The sequence below is a fragment of the Olea europaea genome, unplaced genomic scaffold (assembly GCF_002742605.1).
Source record: "Olea europaea var. sylvestris unplaced genomic scaffold, O_europaea_v1 scaffold3223, whole genome shotgun sequence".
NCBI lineage: Eukaryota > Viridiplantae > Streptophyta > Magnoliopsida > Lamiales > Oleaceae > Olea > Olea europaea.
Genome location: NW_019251088.1, coordinates 17,738 through 41,474, shown reverse-complemented (window position 1 = coordinate 41,474; position 23,737 = coordinate 17,738). Strand labels below are relative to the sequence as shown.

General features: G+C 32.9%; 2 protein-coding genes across 3 annotated transcripts in view; both read right to left on the bottom strand.

The window, feature by feature from the left end:
- LOC111385612 (acyl-coenzyme A thioesterase 8-like) overlaps positions 1–76 on the bottom strand; it is a 7,986-nt gene extending 7,910 nt beyond the window's left edge. The window contains exon 1 of the mRNA XM_023010018.1: positions 51–76. Within this exon, the coding sequence (XP_022865786.1) occupies positions 51–76 (26 nt within the window). The remainder of the gene's footprint in view (positions 1–50) is intronic.
- Positions 77–1,621: 1,545 nt separating this feature from the next.
- LOC111385617 (acyl-coenzyme A thioesterase 8-like) lies at positions 1,622–5,455 on the bottom strand. 2 transcript variants are annotated; one of them, XM_023010028.1, is made up of 6 exons: positions 4,317–5,455; positions 4,150–4,206; positions 3,281–3,385; positions 2,430–2,478; positions 2,281–2,349; positions 1,622–2,153 (listed from the first exon to the last, which is right to left on the bottom strand). In XM_023010028.1, exons 1-6 carry the CDS (start codon positions 4,436–4,438, stop codon positions 2,088–2,090), a joined length of 468 nt encoding a protein of 155 aa, XP_022865796.1. In that variant the 5' UTR covers positions 4,439–5,455; the 3' UTR covers positions 1,622–2,087. The 2 variants fall into 2 exon arrangements, with proteins under 2 accessions (XP_022865796.1, XP_022865797.1); XM_023010029.1 differs by having other exon boundaries at positions 3,281–3,382; positions 4,317–5,452.
- Positions 5,456–23,737: the final 18,282 nt, after the last annotated feature.

Below are 23,737 nucleotides of genomic sequence, written 5' to 3'. Positions count from 1 at the left end.
GACAAGAATGTACATATAGATTTATTTTACGTTGATGATGTTACACGTACATCAGAGCGTCTATAACGATGTTCATTTCCTCACATGGAGGGATACGATGTAAGGGGGGTACCGCATTATGTACAAATAGCATATTCTTTAAAATAAAGGCACAAAATGAAAATGGTAAGGAAACCCATTATAAAATAAAGAAAATAAAGGAAGAATGCAAGATAATAGATAAAACTAGTCCCTTGAATGAATTATTAAAGAAATGGAGTAATAAAACCTTGATTCTTCCTTCAAATCCCTCAATTTTTGCTTCGTTTTTCTTTCTTTCCCTTTGGCCCCCCCCCCCCCCCCCCCCCTTTCTTTTGGTACGGATTAAAATCTATTTATTAAATATTAATTTTAACCACTTATTTCATGAGGACCACAACTTTTCAACAATATATTTTATCAACTTTTATTCACATCTATTAAAAAAATCTAATTTTAATTCTTACCAAACAGGGGACTATAATCAGTGATATGAAACTCTAAAATGATGTGGAATTAGTTGTTGAATATTTTGATGTGTTAAGTGCACATTTTGTAAAGAGAGAAATAATCTAAATTATTATTTATTTTTTTGAACCCAAGGGATAAGATTATTTCTCAAACATAGCGCTTGTTTGGAAGAAATTTTCGGCCAAATTATTATTGTTGGCAACCACTTTAATTGATTGGTTGTATTTTGTGTGGAATCCACCTTGAAAAAAAAGGGGTCAAAAAAGCACTTTATTGGCTTTAGAAAATCACAACTAGAGAACCTTATATGCAGAGATCGATTGACTAGTTAAAAAAAGTCCATAACCGCAATCAAATAACTCAAAATGTTTTTTTTACATCTTTCCAAAAATTAGAATTATTCTTCCAATAGGCATGCAAAGAAATTCCACATCAAAGTCTATAATAATTATTGGACAAATTAAGTCAAACTTAAATTTAACTAGAAAAGTCCCTAAAAAATAAGCAAACGTTAATAAATAAATAAAAATTCCCAAATTCAAATTAAAATACATATTCCATCTGGCGAGAAGCCAAATATGCGTCTGCTAGTGAAAGTGTGCTTCCCTTCATATGCCATTTATGGCCTCTTCATTTAGCCTTCATTAATTTTCATTTTATTATATTTCACTTTTTTCTCTTCCATTTTCAACCACACAATCTTTGATAAAATAATATTATACATAAATCGAAAATTTTTCCTTTTTTTTCATCCACTCATTTAAAAAAAAAACACTTTCCACCCATAAATTTTTCCACAAAATGAGGGCTTATTTAGGCCCTATTTGAGCCCTCTTAACTTGAAGAAATATGTGGTTAAAAAATAGTAATTGATGGAGAATATGTGGTTAAAAAAGAAGGAAAGATTTTTTATTTACGTGTAATATTATTTTAATGAAAAATGTGTAGTTAAAATTGGGTACTTTAGAAAAATAATGGAAAAAAAATGTAAAATAAAGAATGACAGACAGGAGCTATGTCCATGACTATGCTTGGCGTACTTGTAAATGAATTTTGATCTATTGAATTTCACATTTACCGATTAAAACAAAAAAAAAAAAAAAAAAATGAGATCTCCAAGAAGCAGAAGATGTGTTAAACAGCATAAATCCGTAATAGATTATGTTCCTATTCTCCCAACTGCGGTTCCAAAACAAATAAAAAATTACAGCCAATAGGCATAAGAGTTCTATGAACAGTTAAACGCTTCTCTCGGAATATGCCTCATCTAAACGACTATAGAAAGTAGAAACTCTACACTTCATGTCGCAAACCAAAAGGCATTAGACATGCTTTAAACACTTCATGTTACACGAAGGATTATTTTGATGCTACTGAAACCATATATAGTTCATGAATATATAGAAACATGTCCGAAAGGAAACGACCCACTTATTTCATCAAGGTTATAAATCTAAACCACAGATCATTCTGCTGCTGCTTATTTAAAATGTTGACCTGTGATTAGAACCATACCCATTTCAAGAAACCACTAAAACCTGAATAATGGTTGCCGAATTTGCAAAATGTTCCTCTTCTGAATGCACTACGAGGGAATTTCACAATTTAGATTTGGCAGTTCTGGCCATCCTCAATAAGCCCTCTTGAGTCAGTGATGCAACAAGCTGCAATTACAAATCATTTGTATGCATATTTGGTTCGGCTCAATTTTCAAAAGAATTAATAGCCAAAAAATAGACTAATGCGCTTCACATGAAAAAAGCTTGACTAGAGTAGGCATGGCTGAATTACCTCTCCATTCCTTGTAAACATTTGTCCTGAAACAAACCCTCGTGCACCATGAGCACTGGGACTATAAATCTATGAAACAGTGAGCATTTGAATGTTAGTTCTGAAATACAAATTTGGGAATGAAAGAGAATATGATCTATGGTACTCACCACATATAGCACCCAGTCATCAGCCCTAAAAGGCCTGTGGAACCACATCCTGTACAAGAGAATGGAGATTTCAAGAACTCATGCATGTACTCAAGAAGGGAATAATAGACATGGCCTAACGACTAAAACTTCGACATCATGGATAAGATACTGTCCATTGCTAAACATGCGTAAACATTTTCGTTTGATGTGAAATGAAAAAATCAATGCTACCTGATGCAACGGGATTAAAAATAGACTTTGAATAACTAGGATTTTGTTGAATACCTGTGATTTACTAGGATTTTGATTCTTCGATACGTTGTGTTATATTAGAAGTTGGAGTAAATGTCAGTTATTTATACTATATAAGGGCAATGAGGCCTCAATTTTTACTCTTCTCGTCTTCTCTCTCCCTATTGTTCTTTCTCTTCTCCGTTCTGCATCTCTACCAATGTCCAACCGTCCAAAAACGATGCAGCACTCACTAATTAAATGATCTGTAACTATAACATGGAAACTCAATCAAACCTGCAGAACTTACCATTTAAATCCAGTTAATATGGGCTCAAACTTTTAGAATATCACTATCATGAGCATGGAATAGTTGACCTCCTAAATAAAAAGGCCCCCACATGTTTCATTTATTGATGAAAATTTAGGGAAGAATAATAACCTAAATCCAGCTCTTACATGATATTAGGACAATCTCCTTATAGAGCTCCAAAAAAATGCAATCTATGGTCTAACATGGTGGGTTCAGTTTTAAATTGTTGCCTTCTGTTAATTGCAGATAATTCCTACCAAAGATATAAAATACTCAAAACGTGAAACTGAAGATCTATATTACTGGGAAGGACGTGGATACTTACGAGTGATCCAGGCTCACAGTTGACGACTTCAAACCCTTTTCACGATGAGGATTCATGCTTACTTGAAGAAATATGAGATCTGAAGTATATGCAGCAACACATCTGCTAGAATTCCACATCATAACGTAGAAGATAGATGTTATCCATTCTCAGAAAGAGGAAGAGAATGAAATCTATTTAAAAGATACTAGTAGATAAAAATTAAATTGAGTTTTTTTAGAAAATTATTCTGTAACAGAAGCTGCAGCTCGGAATATCAAAGTTTTGAAACAACATGAAAGGCTGATATAAGCTCACAATAGTGCATATTTATGATTCGAGTCTTGAAGAAAGCCAGTTATCAAAGTTCAAGAGTTCACTGTGACAGGTCATAACATAAAAATAAATATCTAGTTCCAATATACTAACATACAGGGTACCATATGGAATAAGAATTTTCAAGATAGACAAATTTAGAAGCAATAAAATTTTAAAATGATTAATTCATGTCATCATAGTACTTCAAATAAATAGAGATTACTTCATATTCAATGCTTGAGGAGAGTATGCCCAAGAGTAGATTTTATGGGGACAACAAACTGATCGTTCTCAGGAAAACAATACTAAGTCCCTGTTTGAGCACCAAAAAACTCATTTTTTTCTCAAATTCATTTTCAACCGTACATTTTCTCAATAAAATAAACTTTTCAATACTTTTTTACCATAATTCTCTGACGGAATTATTTACACGCTAGTATATATCATAAATCATTGAACTTTTAAAAGACCAATAGACCTCCAAGGCATCAACTGATATACAAAAACTCTTCTTACTGTTGCCGGCAACAAGAAATGCCAGAAAATAAAGACACTAAAGAAGATTCTCTTACCTATGCAAAGCCTGGTCATCAGAAAGTTTTCCTTTCGCTCTAAACCAATACCTTAAGCTGTAGATTATTTGAAAAAATACTATCAATCAGACCCACCATTTTTCTAGCCTTCACAGTGATTCCCCCCTAAATGGAGTCAATGGACAACAAAGAGAATGATAATTAACCTCGCAGGAGACTTAGTCTGATTGGTGGAAGTATTAGGCTCACAGAACCTGATCTCTATGGGCCAGGGTACATATTCCCTACTAGCTACCTTGTTCCGGTATGTCCTGTTGCGTGTTATCATTTGAAATCAACAGAAATTAACGTAAGAGATGAACAGATCATTAGTTAGTATTTTAAACTATCTGAATGAAAACTAAATTTGGATTAGATATATTCTCCCAAACAATAGAACAGGAACTAGTAACAAAAAATGAGTGATTTCAAAGCATATGCATTATAAAAGATAAAAAGTTGTCAATTCCCACATCAAAGATAACGGTGATAGATAACCTTTAGTACAGAAAGTCAATATTTCTAAACATTAAGTTTTCATTAAGAGAAATTTTTCCACATGAAAAATGATTTTTTTGGAAAATATGTGGTTAAAAAGTAGCGAAAAGTTATGGATCCACGTGAAAAATTATTTTTTTGGATATGTGGTTGAAAATGAATTTGGGAAAATTGATTTTTAAAAAATATCCCGAACATACCCTAATTCACATCCAAGAGGACCTTGAAGAAGTCAAAAGTCCAATATCAACACTCGTCATTGCAATGCCAAGCATGAGGGGGTCCACAACATTAAGAAAACTGTGGTACATGCTTTAGTCATGACACTAATCATGAACATTTAAGTGCTACATCAAATGGAAGCTTTCCTAGGTCCTAAAATTTCATGTCTGTAAGGTATCTTCAGATTAATCTGTTTTCCATTTGAAACATAGATAAGGTTATTCAGATCAAGGAGGAGACTACCCTCCTTTTGTCCTATTATTTTTTGGAAAAAAGAAAAAAGAAAAAAGATAGCATGAACAAATATTTCATTTTTGTTTCTGAACCGCTCTTGAACTAAGCTTGCAGACCAGTTTCTGAATACTAAATACATCCAACGAATGTTTACTCTATGTAATAAAATAATAAAGGGGTCTGCAGTGACATCACAAACAAATACATAGTGTTTCCTGGTAACCCATGGTTGGTAGCTGTAGCATGATTAGGCAGTTGGTATTGGCAATAAAAACCTTCACAGAGCATTCAAGTCAATAAGCAAAAATTGAAAGCTATGCTATTATGGGAGGGTGAAGAAATAATATAATTATCAACCACCCTTAAAAAAATAGTGGTTGTAATTTTTTTTTTCCCCCAAAAAAAAAAAAAAAAAAAAGGGAGAGAGAAAAACTAAAAAAATTAACGTAAACAATACTTACAAATTAAGAAGTCATATCTTGAAAATTTTTATCTTGGATTTGGAATTTTACATCTTCCTCATCCTTTAAATACATCAACTCATTATGCAAGATACAATCCATGGAATATATTTGTAAATAGTTCGAAAAGTCACATTTATGACATCTTTGAACCAATTCTACCTTTAAATATGAATAAAAAAAACAAACTTTTTTAGTTGATTATTGTCTTTTATATATATATATATTATCATTATTATTTAAAATAGCGTCCTGGACCCGTTCCAAATTTCCAGATAGTAGTGGTTAATATTGATAAACCGACAAATAATCTGGAAAAACTAGGAGTGGGCGTGGTCAAGTTTAGTCCGATTCCAAATAAAATCAAACCAAATCGAATACCAATGGGAATTTTAGAAATAGAACCATTGGTTCCATAGCTAACTACGGAATCGAACCGGAACCAAACCAATTGGTTCCGATTCGGTTCTTTACATTGAAAATGTCAAAATAAAATGTTTACTAATAAAAACTCTAAAAATGATACCAACGTGACAAAATATAGAAGAACCAAACATACTATTCAAAGATTTATTTAAGTATAGATTTACAAAGTGAAAACAAAATAAAAATCATGTAATCAAAGTGAAAGCAAAATAAAAATTTCGCATCTTATAAATAAATTTAGGGAAATTGTAGCCGAGGTATCAAATCTTTCGTTTATTAGCAAATTTTTCTCAAACCTTTAGTTTATGTCATCCACAATCCCAAACATTTCATAAATATGCATCAGGGGTCCAAATAGATGGAAACCGTCCATTTGACCGTTAATTGATCAAAAAAAGTAAATATTGACCTATTTTGACTAAATTGAAAATGATAAAATGGTAACTTGATAATTATTATATTAAATAAATTGACAAAAAATAAAAAATCTAAGAATTTTTTTTTAAAAAGGGTTGTCTTCCTCAACCATCCCACTCCACCCTACCCCACCCCACCCCCCATCTTTTTCCCAGCACCACCGCCACCATCGCCGCCACTCTCGTGACTCCATTGCCATCGGGACTATCTGCCATCCTTTCACAAAAAACAAAACCCTAACTCAACAACTACTAAATTCCAACTAGGACATAAACAATAGAAGTTCCGAGATGGATCCCAATCCAGTCCCATTGAATCCAAGTAAATTAACCACACTTTTCTATCACCAGAATTGGGCAAAATCCAAGTAAATTTAGCACAAACAAATGGCAAAGCCAATGTCAGAAAAACGACTTTACGGGCTCACGAGATGCAAAATTGATACATTTCAGTCAACGAAAAGAATATGAAAAAGAATATCATCAAAATATAAGCAAAACTTCAGGTTGATAAAAAAATTAAATAACAAATTGAAAGAAATATAATATTTTTTTCTCACGTGGGCTTGATTTTTAATATTAAGAGATTGAAGAAGATCGTAAGGTATGCAATCGCAGGGTTCCCTTTTGGCGTCCCCCTCTCTCTGGAGAGGAAACAAAGAAGTGGAGTGCCCACTAAAGAAAATAGGCAGAGATCAAGAAACAGTAAATTAATGGAGAGGAAATGAGGTTAAAAATTTCAGAATGAAAAGGAGAAATTGAATTGAAATGGCAAAAAACTTAAAATTCCTTGATATCAAGCTTAAGGGGTGTAATCAATTGAAATTTTTAATGACTTTTTGAAATTTAAAAAGTTCAATGATATTCAATTGAGATTTTTTGAGACTCTCTAAAAGTCACGGTGTATTCGATTGAGTTTTTTTTATAGACTTTTAAAAAGTCTCTAAAAGTTACGATTTATTCAATTGAAACTTTTTAGATGTCTCTATAAGTTTTAGTGTATTCAAATTTTAATGACTTCTAGAAACTTTTATAAAAGCATCTGAAATACTAACTTTTAAGTAGAAAGTACTCATATAAAATTTTAAAATTTGTATCTCATTAATCACGAGATTTTGGGAGACATTCACAAAAAATAAAAAATAAAATCAATTTTTTTTCCTTTAACATTCTATGGACATGTATGATTAAAATTTATTTATTTTATTGATTATATGTCATTTATCTCTCTCTCTCTCTCTCTCTCTCACATTATTAATTTCTATTTTTGTGGAAAAATTTGGATTATTGTGACTTTTTTTCCTTTTTCATATATATAATTTTGATTATTATTTATTTAACTAAGGTCTTAAATTTTTTTCACATTTTTTTTAGTATATGAAAAGAAGAAGTGGAATTGTGGGAACTAACACCCCCATATGTGAGAATTTTACACTAAGTCTACGTGAATTCTATTTTAAATGAAAGTTTTCAAAAGTTTTTTAAATTCCACGAAAGTCGATAAAATTTTTTAAATGAAAATCCATATAAGTCTACAAAAGACGTCCACTAATTCCACACAAACATATAAAAGATTCACAAAATCCACAAAAGTCATCACTTAAAAAAATCTATCAAAGTCTTCAAAAGTCCCAATTGAATACACCCCCCTAAAATTCGCCAATGGGGGTGGGGTGGTGTGGTTGAAGAAGACAACCCTTTTTTTAATTTTTTTCTTAGATTTTTTATTTTTTGATTTTTTCTTGATTTTTTGTCAATTTATTTAATATGGTAATTATTAAGTTACCATTTTATCCATTTCAATTTAGTCAAAATAGGTCAACATTTACTTTTCTTGGTCAATTAACGGTCAAATGGACGGTTTGGACCCCTGATGCATATTTATGAAAGCTTTGGGACTGTGGGTGGCACAAACTAAAGGTTTGAGCAAAGTCTGCTAATAAACGAAAGGTTTGGCACCTCGGCTGCAATTTTCCCATAAATTTATATATTGTAAATAAATTTATTTAAGTATAGATTTACCCAATATTCTGATTTGGCTTGAAAATCAATTAATCAAATAATTATAAGAAGAGACATGGAAAGAATCAAAGAGAAGAAGGAAAGTGCCGAAGTCTAAAATTAAGAAAGAACCCGATTATTTTTGATAAAAGTGTTGGAGATTGAGTAATATATTTTACCCAAAAAAAGAAAAAAATCCAATGAGAACCGTCTGGTTCTCGTGGTTCCCATACTAGAACCGGGAATCGGACCGGAACCGGTCGGTTTTTAAAAATTTGTCCCGAAATCAAATTGTTTTTTAGAATATTCGGAGCCAAACTGACTGGTTCTAAATGGTTCCAGTCCGATTCCACCGATTCTAGGAAAAAGTGTCAACCCCTAGGAAAAAATGACATTGACATTTCCCAATTCAACTTTGATTTTGAATTTTACCTGAACCCATTAACATTAAAAATGATTAATGGTCAATTAATAGATCAATGGCGAAACAGAGTGCCAATCTATCGACTCCAGCAAATCAATAAATTGTTCAACGTGTGGGACACTTGCATAGAGAATGATTGATACATCCTTTTTGACTTTTATCATAGCACAACTATTCTTCGTAAAAGAAGGAAAGCGTTGAAAATTATTCATATCATTAAGGAAAATTGTCTAGAATCAATACCAGCATCAAATCTCTTCATTCACCTCAAAAAATTCAAATAGTGAAAACTCCAATGGATAATTGCCCAAAAAATGTTTTTAATTTATGGTTTTATTTCAGTAAGTTTACAAGTTGTTACAGAATCTCTTAGGCTGAAGTTGTTTACAGAATCTCTTAGGCTGGAATTATTGAAGGTCCATTTTCTAAAGCATTATTCTATTTTTTTCAATGTTATTCAACTGCAATCCATATTCTCAACCACCAAAAATTACCTTTCATATAATTTTCAGCACAATTGCACTTAAAGGCCCCACTGCCACAAATAATTTCCAGCGTGTACCAATAGCGAACATTATATTTAAGATTTGTGGTGTTTATTTTGGATATTAACTTTGTTAGTTTGAATATTATTTGTATTTTATTGAACTCGAAATTTTGAAAAAATAAATAAACGGGGCTGGAAACGGGGCAAGCCCCCACCATACCCCGAACCCGTCCCGTTGACATCACTACTTCCTAGAGGACTGTCTATTCGGAATTATCTCTTTCAGTGTCATGGCTTACATAATCCAAATTCTTATACGTTGATCTACAAATAGAATTGGTTGAACTGATATTTGAAATAATATATGGAAGTAAGGGATAGAATAATATAAATTTAGTAGAGTAATTGCTGGAATTTATAAAAATTAAAAGATAATTTCATTGATTAAAATTTAGAGTGTAATGGAGAGAATACATCGAATCCGGCTCTTCGGAGGCTACCATTTGCCCCAATTTATAGGCCTTTAGATCAAGCAACTTGACCATCCGACGTCATATCAGCGACGGTGCTAACCTAGACGTACATGTCATTGCCCAAATTTAAGGCTTTTGATTGATCGCTGAGGTTGGTCGAACAGCTCATCACGTTGCCTAGGTCGTAGTTGTGAGCTAGGTTTTGATTATCTGTCGTTTAGGTAATCATTGTTGATTTCTAATAGGCTGAAAAATGAGATACTGATGTCGTGGATGCTACTCATTTCTTTGTGAGTAGTAGTTTCGAGTGGTGATGATATCATTTAAGAGACATGTTCAGGATTGCTACATAATGTTCTTGGATGACGACGAGTATGGGTCGAGCTGGCCTATTATGGGTAGAACTGACCTATAATTGGTATAGTTGACCTGTCATGAGTTAATTTGACCTTGGTGGTTTCTTGATCCATCCTTTTGAAGTGACTATTGAATCTTCATAAGCTATCCTTCTTAAATTAAGGTAAGTTCAAGTTAGTTTTGTGAGTTTGGACACCAACAACTTTAAATCTCATCCTTGTTGTAGCTCATAAGGAACTCTGAAAGATACGATTCTGATCAAGACAATTAGGTAGAAACATGTTACTCGAAGTACATGGTTCTCTAAAGAACGTGACTTGATTAATTTTTTTTTTTGATATACATATATTTTTATTATGAGATATACGAAATATTAAATTATACAGATAGAAAAGGGATTGATTTCATGAAATTTTATTAAATGTTTGTTGATCCCAAAGGGTTGTAAAGAATGAAATTTAATGACGATGTGAAGTAATAAAGATCACAACAAAAAATAAGATTAAAAGTAAAGAAATAAACAAAGAGAATCTATCACAGAAGAACGATATATTATAAATTGACAATATGGAGAGAAATTACGGACACAGCAATAATGCTTAAACAAAATTGACAGAGGAGCATTGTATTTATATGCCACGTTTCAACGGGATTTTGCTTCCTTATTGTTGAATACAGTTAGACTCATCTCCAACGCCAACAACACGTGATTCAAGACTCCTATTTGAATCACAACTCTAACAATGTTAAGGTTATTAATTACATGATGTTATTTTAGAAAGATCATAAAGTAATTTATTGCATGAAACGTTCTTGCAAATTTTCGTTTTGTTTTTACATACTTGTATGGGATTATTTATTGTAACTGGTTATCGTTTGAATGACCAATTTTTTCCAATGCTTTGTGAAAATATTATGTAATAAAGGAATGAAATAAAATTTTCAGTTAGATGTCTCCATTTTATGTTAGATCGATGGCAGGGTTGAATGAGCAGAGTTTTGGCAGGAATTGCAAGCTAAATGTGAGCTCTGGCTGGAATACAAGGAAGAGACACATCGAAATTAGTAGTTCCCAATATATGAGAGTATGAGACCTTTTTTCTCAATTCCCTTAACAAAACTTAGCCTCCGTGTAACCTCATTTTTTTCAAAATTCATTATTAATTATAAATTCTTCCATAAAATAATGTTACACATAAACCCAAAACTTTTTCGTATTTTTAAATCACCCATTCTCAAATAAATGCTATTTTAAAAAACAATTTTCAAAGAATGGGTCTCAAACAAAGACTTATTTTCAGATAGTTTTGAAGGCCAATCTCTGCTTGCTGATGTGTCTATTTTAGGTGATGTGTAATTTTATTTTTTTTAATTGGAGAACAAGTAAGCAGACATATTGTTTGGGATAGCAGATTTAGACCCTACTCAATATATTTATTGGATCACTAAGTGGAGCAAATACGACTAATGGAAATTACTCCCATCACTACAATTTAAATTAATATTCAAATTTTACATATCATCTTTTTTTTTTATTCCAAAATTACTATAATATATAGAGTAAAATTGATAGCCACTAAATATATTCACTTCTATCACAAATCAAAGGAAAAACTATAGTCACTTCACCAAATATGACATATCACACATTCCATATACCCCACCCCAAATTAGTCCAAATCTCACTCTCCATTGCAGCGGAGAACCAAACTTTAGAAGCAACCCTTTTTTCTACCTTTTTTCAGATTGAAGAGAACCAAACAGGTAAATATTATTCTGTACAATAGGCTAAAGAAATAACCTTCTATCTAATCTTCACAATGCAACCATAACTGTGTTGGATATTGGTTAAATAAATTGAGAATTGAAAATCGATTAAAGTTCGTATCGAATTCGGCCAAATACTCAAAAGCTCGACTCAATCCGTTTAGGCAAAATTGTTTGCCACTTCGCCGCTTCGGGGCGCACAAACGGGGATCGACCTGCCCGGTCAGGTCGCAAGGGTCGAGGGGGCAGCGCCCCTTGTGGGGGGTCGGGGGCAACGCCCCCGAAAGAGAATTTTGATTTCTTTGCATGTATTGAAGGGTATATTTGGCATTTCGAAAACCAATATCGGATGAATGAGAAATTACGAAAAAGGCCTCAACCATTAGTGAATAGACACCTTTTCATAAAGGTGCATTTTTTGGAAAGGGTGCATGATTTGGCCTCAACCATTTCGTCCACACCCCTTCATGGTCTATAAATAGGACCCTTTGGGTGTCCTATTCCTCACAGTTTGATATGCAAAAACGTCTCTCATCCTCTCTTCTATCCAAAATCAAAATCATTTCATTTATTTTGATTTTCTTTCATTTCATCTTTGGAGTACATAAGCCTACATTTGGTTCGTTGTACTTGTGTTTTGGAGTGCTACAAACACAAGTGTAGCCGTTGTATCTTGGGAGTCGATTGCCGAAATCCGTAGGCACCGTTGCGGGGCAAATTCGACTTAAGGACAAAGAGTCCAACTCTTGCCTCGGCTTTGTCACCATCATTATACTTATTTCGGCGTCACTATTCACAAAATTCTTCCAACAAACTGTAGCTTCATGCTTCATGAAAAATGGTGAACCTGATGAAAGTAGGAACCCCAATAGAAAGCCAAAAGGACATCTGACATTGTATCACCATAAACCATGTCTATCAAGTAAATCCAAGAAACTCCAGCTCCCATTGTCCCCCACTTCAATTTCAAAATGAATGAATCTTGAAAAGATCTAAAGTGGATGGAGAAAAAGGCATTCCACAATCAAACCTAATTGGGGATTCTTGAAGCCTCTTTTGCAGATGGAAGGTCGAAGGCCTCAGGCCCTCAACAAGAGAATTAAATTATGTTTATGACCTTTGTTGTGCCATCCAAGTAAAACTTTGCTTTACTCGATTCTGCCCAATAGTGCAGGCAAACATAGAATTATTGAAAGAAAGGATACCACTATCTATCGCATTTGTGATCTTTTCACACATATTTTTGTTGAGTTGATCGTCACATTGAATTAAGATATCTGTACGATTTCAATTTACACATCATGATCTGAAATCTAGTGAGGCATGTTATAAATCCTTATTACGTATAGTTGATGAATACGAAATCAAATACAAGAAATAAAAAATGAATTAGATCTAAAATTTCCACCAGAACATTTACACTATCCATGAAATGAAATCAAGCAACTCAGGTTATAAAACAAAATTAAGTATAACTCTCGAATATAAATTCTATATCATAAATAAACAATGAATAAGACATAAATTTTATCGAAATATCTATTTCATCAACTGCGAAAATCTTTCCAGAACTAAATGTATGTCACCGTCGAAGACTAAATTTTCACATCCCCACATTTGATGTTACCACATCACACGAACTTGATTTTGAATTTGAATCCATTTCCAGCAATTCCAATTAATTACTCCTTTTGGAATCTAGTTTAACATTTTCAATTAATGTGAACTTAAGGAAAGTTTCTATTTCGATACTTTTGATATTTTTATTCAGTTATGTAGCATATTTTGTTTTTAATTTAACATAATAGTAAAATATGAATTTTTTTTTATATATGTAACGTACATACGAAATTTTCCCACACGACTATTATAGTCTAAAAGGTAGGAGTGGAGGAATTTTTATATTTTTTTGTTAAGTAATAACCAATGATAAGGGCGAAGGTAGTGGACAATCCTGTATATTTGTTTTTTTATGGGTTAATTTCACAAACGGTCACTAAACTTACCTTAAAATGTCAAAACGGTTACTAAAATTTCAAATTTTCAAAAAGGGTCACTGAACTTTGAGGACGGTTACACAAATGGTCACTATGTTAGTTGGTTGCACCATTGGGACCATTATGTTTTTAATTTAAACTTCAAGGACCAAAACGAGTTAACACAAAAGCTTGAGGACCTCAAATGCAAAAAAATATAAAAACCTCCCAAACCTCCTGGAGAAGAAGCTGATTTGCATTATACATTGAAATTACGGCTTCATAACATACAACGATGCTGATTCGCATTAAAAAAAAAAAATTTACATTAAACATTGAAATTATAGCTTCATAATATACACCGACTCACAATCTTCCACACTTCACCAAAAAAATAACAATTACAAAAACAAGATTGTTGCAATCAAAATAGAGTTCGTTGACAAAAAATATATAATAGACTTCAACCGATGTCGTTTAATCATCAAGTTGTTCCATGCTTCGCTAATTGAACGTCCACCGGCTCTTGGCCTAGATGGTCGCAATCAAAATAGAGTTCGTTGACAAAAAACATATAATAGACTTCAACCAGCATCATTTCGTCATCAAGTTGTTCCATGCTTCGCTAAGAGCTATCGTCGAGATCGAACTTCCGCCAACTCTTGGGCTTCATTGAGGTATAGATCCCTTCATGTTGAAATTAGTTCTTGATTTTGGTATGAAAGATGTCGAACCACCAAACCCTGTTTGTCCAGCCCCGTCATGAAATTGGACTTCGACCATTGCTCAGCTGGTTTAGCACATAACCACTCCCAAGCAGGTTTATTCTCCTCCTTCATTTTGTCCATCCAATATGTAAACTCAGCTAAATAAGTAGACTTGGCTGCTCTCCACAACAAATCCCTAAGCTTCAACTCTTTAAAGTCTCTGCGAAAGAAGTTGGAGTACATATGCCTTACACAAAATCGATGCTCAACCATTGGAAACATCTTGGATACTATATTCTCCAACCCTTTCCGTCTATCAGATGTAAAAGTGACTCCATATGCATTTTCGAGCCTCAAATCTCCCCCCAACAGTTTCAAAAACCACGACCAACTAGCATTACTTTCAGTTTCAACAATGGCATGCACAATTGGGAATATACAATAATTCCCATCAATACCCACCGCAGAAAGTAACTGACCACCAAAATTGCCTTTCAAGAAGCACTCATCTACACAAATAACGGGTCTACAACCACCCAAGAAGCTCTTTTTGCAAGCATCGAAGCAAACATAAATCGCCTTAAACACAAGCTCGTCTAAAGATAGCATAATTGTTGATCCTGGGTTTGCTCTCCTAACCTTAGCTACATACGAACCCAACAAACCAAATTGCCCAACTAGCGATCCTCTAAGCAACTCCTTAGCGTATCTCCTAGCCCTCCATGCCTTTGAGTCATTAATCTCTACACCATGCTCTTTCAAAACAGTTACCTTAAACAATTTCACATCCCACTTTGGCGCAATAATAAAGGTCTCAATTTATTTACAGGCTAACCAACTAGAGGATAAACTTATATTCTTCAATGCTCGACTACAGGTATGATTCCATTCGAACGATTTAATCTGCCACGATGAATCTTCCTCCAATGGGAAAGCCCAAATACGCCATGGACAATTTTTTTCTCTACAACAACCTTCTAATATGTGTCTATCATTATACGGGAAGACCACCTCAAACCTCTTATGAATGCTGAAATTTTTAACCACAACCTTTACCTCTTCTTTGGACCTAAACTTCAGTCTTACCTCTAGGACGGGATCCACCATATCTACTTCATCTTTAAATTCTGGGTATGTAACAACTTCTTCGTCACTATCAGAATGAATGATTCAAAGGTCATCTGAGGGTGCATATTCAGAATTGTCAGATTCATCTACTACTTCCAACGACACTATCCCATTCTTCATATCGAGTTCAATATTACGGGTAACATTTTCCTCAAAGAGAATGTCGTCTTCTTCACCAAGGCTATAATCAGAATCATTGAAGGTGGTGTATTCTTTATCCAAATCACTGTTCAAACAACCTATACAATAGGAGATTATAAATTTGCTTAGCTAACAATATAGTGAAACATAAAAATTTGTAAGAACATATGAATTTTGAACTGATAAAATTTGAGTTACAATAATCCAATTTAAACTCGGGTCCCCAGGAAAAATGGCACAAATTTTGTTGAATATTAGTCATTTAAAAGTACAAAATCCCTCTTAATCACTAATTATAAAAAAAAATAACATTTAAAAAACCTCAATATCGACACTCCATGTTCCTACCCAAGATAAAGACTCATTGAGAGATTTTATTTTCAAATCTTGAATATAAGCTTAGCTTACATTCCTTGCAAAAAGCATACCACTGACTGGCAGTGAGAAAGAGTAGAGAGATAATGTTAGAAAGCATACCACTTACAAGATTTTATTCAAGATTCCTAGCAGAAAGCATACCACTTACAAAATAATGTCAGAATAGAAGCTCAAAATTGGAGTACGTTTGGGTATGCTTTTAACAATTTATAAATTGTTGAATACATACAAAAATTCCTTAAAAAAATAAGTTCTAACCTTCATCTTGTTCCTCTACATCCGACATGTCGAATAAATATTAGAAGATTGTGGTCCCGCCTCTTTGATTATGTGTTGGGAAATTATCACCACCCAGGTTGGAGAAGAAACAACATAGAAGTGATATCAAGAAGATGAAATAAACGTGAAGAACAAACCGAATATGAAAGACTCAAACACGACATTATATCGTTGCCCTCAAACAATATTTGTCCCCTCTCGATAACAATTTTTGTGCTTAAAGGGTCTCGCGGCAAACGGTTTGTATGATTAATCAAGCCTTGTAGAGAATCAAACACTTAAGCACATGTGTTTTTCTCCAAAACTTCAAAACCACAAGGAGAAAAAAATGAATATGGAAGAAGAAAGAATTTAACTTTCTTATGGAATAAAAAAATGTTTATCATATATTTGTTACATAATTTCAACAGATTTGAATCAATACTCCACGAATAGGTGCCAAAATATGATGAAGGGTTACAAGAATCCCTCCAAAAGTTGCAAAAAAATCAACTGAAAAACGGCCTACAACGGTCGATTTATTGTTCCATGCGACTGCATGGTTCAACTCCATGCGGTCGCATGGTATATTTGTGACCGAGCTTTTTTACGCTCAGCATATGGCCATACGATTGCATGGCCAAATACACCATGCGGTCGCATGATTAAGCATGCAGCCACCGTTTCAGTTTTATATTCCAATTTTGTTCTTTCCATCCACACACGTGTTTATTGATTTTGAACAACATATTTTCAACAATCCCCCACTTGTTCAAAATTTCAATAAACTTTCATATTCAAAGTATACAATACTCATGCGTAAGAATTGGATATCTTTCGATTTAAATCTAACCATAGTGTAATTCAAACAAAGTAAAATCGGAATCAAAGATAGCTTGAAGCTTTGAACCAATTGTTTCATGTGACAATACCGATAATAATACACACACGAGTATTACGTGTTTTCAAGTTCCTCATAACTCGCTTAGCGCTAATATGGCCTTGTGCTCATTCTTTTCAACAAACTTTTAAGAGAGAAACTTCAACTCTCTATTGAGGTGGTACCACCTCGAAATTTGTTAAGGTGAAGTTCTTCCAATACCCTTGTTATATTTAGAGATACTTGTTTTTTAACACTGAACTTTATTAAGAGCTTAAAGCTCAACCCTCATTCAGTAACAACCAGCATTATTTTAATTTAGGATAGGATTATTGCGGATTTTAATAATACTGAAACTATCCACATATCGAATGAATTGTTATTACCCTTTGAACCCGTGGATTACCTTTTGAGTAATGACGGGTAGGGTTATCATCATTGGTGGACCTTTATAGTTTAAAAGTTTCAATCCCATCCTACTCAAAGTAGATACCACAAAAACTCTATTTAGTGGTTTAAAGTATCTGCTACGTCGTTATGGAAATTATTCCATCTTTGATAATTTTCTTATTAAGTTACGTCTAAGACTTATATGTTTAGACTTCTATTATATGTGACTTAGCATCTTATCAAACATAACTAGCCAATTATTCATTTGATAGATACAACTTGTCACCACCAAGAATTCTTTCGCTTAGCTTTATTCAAAGCTTATAGATTTCCAAATATAGTTGGAAGAATTTTATCAGCCAATACACTAGTCACTCACTTTAAATTTTGTGGATTTCACAAATGGGTATTCAATTTGTGAATATTATTTAAATATTCCAATTGGTTTAGCAAGTGCCATGATTGGTTTTCACCCAATTCATCCTCTTTGACTTAGTGTATCTCAATTTTATAATTATACGTATAAGGGCTTTTCTACCCTTTCTCCTTCATAGATAATTTTCTATGATCAAAAGGTATTAGTAACTTTTAATTAAGTTACCCCCACAATTCCTTAACTAGGAATTCATATGTAATTTTGTAATAACTTCTCATATAAGTTCTCAATCATTAAATTTAACCCCCACAATTCAGGTTATACTTGAACTTGTAGCTCCTCAATAGGTCAACCCCCACATCTGGGTTTGTAATTGAACTTAGAGTTCGATTCTCTTATCATTTTGATAATACCCATGAAAGTTTAAGTATTTTAGATAATGATTGTTAAGTCACAAAGTGCTTCAATCCACTATCTTTGATTTGATCATACAATTTGATTAAGGTCATCTCGAAAGACCATTAATGTTTTTCAAGCATAAGCCAACTCAATTGATTCCTCAATTGAAGTCAAATTCAATTAATGAATAAGACTAACATTTTATCATCTCGAATAATAAGGCATATATTCACCTTATTTACTTTTGAACAAAATCACATTTTGTCACATTTATATGCAACACGGTTTTGCATAAGATTATCTCACTTAATTGTGGCTATCAACATTTCAATAGGACATGAAATCAACCATCAAATTTATCATGTATTCTCATATTCCAATAGAAGAAGTAGTCATGAAATTTCATGTACTTTCAACAAATAGTAGGTATCCTTCCACATTTTTTCACATCCTTTAGACCCATTAAATTTTAATAGACTGGTCTCAAAACACAAATATGGATGTGCTTTACTTGCATTTTGGAGTCTATAAGCCAACATAATGACAAATGCACCGTGCAATAAATGACCCCTTACAGAAACATGTGGGCTACCCAAGTGGGTTTGTGTATCATCCAAGCAAATATGACAACCCAAATTGGTTTGAATTGTATTCTTTAATATTCATGCATGTGAACTATTCCAATTGTCACAACAAAGTAAGAATAACCAATTTGTTTTAATTTTACATGTAATGACGTTCATCAAGATGAAGTAATCCATATGTAATTTTCCATTTTTCTAGTAGAAGAAATGGTCATGAAAGTTCACATAATTTCTTTCATAAAGTAATACAATTTACAACCAATAGAGATGCAAAATAGATAATTAAGGCTTTCCAACAGAAACTATTTTCATGGCAAATAATTTTCATCATCGAATTAGACATCAAATCCAACATGGATAAACAATCTTAAGTAACACTTATTATTCCTCTCAATACCACGTTTTTTTTATGTAAGTGCATCCATGTAAAACATGTGGATTAATAAAGAGAAACATTCATTTACATTTAATTCCCATTTCCAACGGATATGAACAATCATGGCAAAAAACCAACCATATTCTTATCCACCGAACATGTTTCTCAATTTAGACATATTAAAATTTAACAATAGATTTGAAAAGAGAACAACTCGCATAAACTTTTCAGATCAGCAAGATGAAAATACATTTAATTTCATTTACAATAAAATTGGGCTTTCCCAAAAGCCATAATGTCAAACATATTATGTTTATCAAATATTGACGGAATTCTTTTACCGTTACATATCTAACCATATGCAAAGAAGAGAATCAAGGTTTTGTGCCACTAAAACATTTTTCTTGATTAATTGATCAAATATATGCACATACCAAAAGGCATATATGTCATTTTATAAAATATATAGTCTGTTTTACACCAAACGACATGAAGACAAGAATTCGTGCCCTTTTATTTTAGATCACCAAAAAGACATGAGGATAAAGTAGTAAATTCAATATAGTCAATAAATCCACCGTTTCATATATCAGCAACGTATGCATGTAGATTTAGAATAAAATGACTGTAAATGAAAAAGGCTCCAAAAATTAAAACATGCCCGTTTAAATTGTTTATGCCTTTTTCCCATAATTCACACATGCCTCTATTTATGCATAATCAAATTCTCATGACATCCTTTTTCCCATTATTTTAACAGACAATTTTCCCATAAAGGTAGTGTAGTATCAAAATAATCTCTATCATGTGCGGGTTTAAAATGAGAATATGCCATATAGAATCATGAACAGTACATAAACCGAAAAGGAAAACTGAATTTTGCAATCTTATTTTAAGAAATTCAATCTCATGCAATGACAACCTAATTCCAAGCCGAGATTATGCATACACGTGCCAATATCATAAGCAGTTTTCTCCATCTCACTTGGTCATATTAGAAATTGAATTCATGGGGAATTGCATTTTGAACACATTATATTGGATTTTCGTGCATGCACCGATTCAAATTTTCCTTTCAGATTTGCAATAGAATCTCAGATTGCATACATAAAATATTCACATACCGTATGAATGCGTGAAATTGAAAAGCAATTTCGACTTACCGAATTTGGAGATAGTGAATTGAATTTACCAAATTTGAATATGAAAATCTGGATTCATATCTTTCTACAAATCGAACCATTTAGTGCCATCAAACGGTCCACACGAACAAAATCTCTATCCATCAACTTGATCATTGCCAAAGTGGTTTCTTTCTTCATTGTTATCGTATCGTTTGAGATTGTTGAGAAATTATCGTCATCGGGGTTGGAGAAGAAACAACATAGAAGTGATATCAAGAAGATGAAATAAACGTGAAGAACAAACCAAATATGAAAGGCTCAAACATGACATTATATCGTTGTCCTCAAACGATATTTGCCCCCTCTCAATAACAATTTTGGTGTTTAAAGAGTCTCACGGCAAACGGTTTGTAGGATTAATCAAGTCTTGTAGAGAATCAAACACTTAAGCACATGTGTTTTTCTTCAAAACTTCATAAACAAAAGGAGGAAAAAATGAATATGAAAGAAGAAAGAATGAAAAAATGTTTATCATATATTTGTTACATAATTTCAACACCATGTATTGATCCCTCCATCTCCTATTTATAGATTTGAATCGATACTCCACGAATAGGTATCAAAATATGATGAAGGGTTACAAGAATCCCTCCAAAAGCCATCAAAAAACCAATTGAAAAACGGCCTCCAACGGTCGATTTATTGTTCTATGTGGTCGTATGATATATTTGTGACCGAGCTTTTTACGCTCAGCATATGGCCATGCGGACCATGTGGTCGCATGGTTAAACATGCAGCTACCGTTTCAATTTTATGTTCCAATTTTGTTCCTTCTATTCCACACACGTGTTTATTGATTTTGAACAACACATTTTCAACATTATGGTCCCACCTCTTCGAATAAATTTTAAAATAGTGGTCCTGCTTCTTCGACTTCAAGGGAGGATTTGAGAATTAGAGTTCTTAATTGGTAGCTCAGGAAAAGATCAAGGTTTTTTATAGAGGAAATTTGAGGATAATTACTAGTTTGGATTTTGTAGGAAAAGATGAAGAAGACAAGAACCCTAATGCCCAAGTGAATGGGCTGCATCTCATTTGGGTTTGGGTGGGGGGTTATTTAGATGGAATTTAACCTTGAGGTCCTCAAGGTTCTCTATTTATGTGTTTTGATTCTTCAGTTTCAATTAAAATTATAAAGGTTCTAATGGTGATAATGAACATCTTATTTAACGGCCACGTAATCATTCAACGTCACCACGTCAGCACTTAACACTACCAACTTAACGGAGTGACCATTTGTGTAACCGTCCTCAAAGTTCAGTGACCGTTTTTGAAAGTTTGAAATTTTAGTGATCGTTTTGACATTTTAAGGTACGTTCAATGACCGTTTGTAAAATTAACCCATTTTTATATAGATGAAATTCCTTTTCGTTTATATATTAATTCTGTAAAAAATAAATAAATAAATCTGTCCTTTCCTAATTCTATCGCTAACGAAAAGGTATCATCATTTTTAGGCATATCAAAACATAAACAAATTGTTGAAACATCAAACACGTGGAACATGCATGCATGTTATGAATAAACATCATTAACCTTCGAGAAGAAAACAACACAAATTATAGTGTTTGGCGTACCAAATAGTGGACTTAGGTAACCAAACGAAACGAATAAGCCGCCATCTTCTTAACCACTGTTGCTTAGTGCATTGGTTAACAGTTAATTAAATGCCTTTTTAGCAAAATTATAATATTTCGATATGGCATCTACAGGGTAGTTAAATACTTAGCCATTGTTTGGCCCATTAAAATTTTAATATATTTCTTCATCTCTTCTTTTCAATCACACAATTTCGAACAAAATAATATTACATATAATTCAAAAACCGTTCCTTCCTTTTTAGTCACTTATTCTTCAAAAAATTATTATTTTAAAATATATTATTTTTAAAATCTCATTATAATGGGCGCCAAACAATACTTAATATTATATTTATATGTAATATTTTTCAGAGTCCAGACGACTCTCCATTGACCATTAATTGCCAAGTCCGTTTGATCAAAATTTTAAAGACAAGGCATTTTGTGTTTAATATATTTATATTAAAAAGTAAAAGCGTCAAGATTTTCATAAATTTTATGAATTTATTTGTGAGTAAAGGACGAAGTTTGAGGAAAAGATTCAAACATGAAAAAACTAAGAGTCTGTTTGGGAATGATTTAGAGAATTGATTTTTTGACCGTTAGGAAAAAGTGGGGTCCACCTGTGAGAGAAGAAGTCAAATATAACGACTGAAATAGTGAAATAACGATAAAAAAAAATCAATTTTTTAGGACAAAAAATCGCTCCCAAACAAGCTGTAAATCTCAGTACTTCTTGATGCTATTAAATTAAAAAACCTGTAGCCACTCCAGACAAAGAGCTAACCTTTTGGGTCATAATAAATGCCATATTAACTTAGCAAGGCCCCAAGCCCCCGTTACTGAAATCAGAACCAAACGGGGCTAAGTCGTAAACCCATTCTACATCCTTACCAAGCACCGACCTGGCCTAAAAAACTAAAATCATATAAGTTATAGCCCGATTCTCCATATCGAAGAAGCTCATGACCCTAAGTAAAATCCACCACTGATACCACGCTTGGGTAGTAAACTCACTTTCACAGTCGATAAATCCTCTGTTTATTCAAACCAAAAAAGCTACCCATTTTTAAATCCAGTGATTATTTCAGTAGTAATTTGATTGAAAAATGATTAGTTAAACACCTTATGCATTTAATATCTCGAGCAAGAATATTTATTAATTGAGTGATATTATTTAGCACAATTGGTGCTTAACATCAGTTTAGGTGATAGTATTGATGACGTTGATTTATATGTTCAATTATATGAACAATCATGACATAATTTTACATTTTATTGAATCTATTGCATAATTTCACATGAATAGTTGTTTCTGCACTATTGATGATGCTGGATAGCATTATTATTTTTTTTTTTTTTTAATTTATTACAGTGTACCAACCAGCAAACCCAGAAAAAGGTTGTCATGCCAATTAATTAATGGAATCCGAGCATAACGCTGAACAGATTCTCAGGAAAGCGA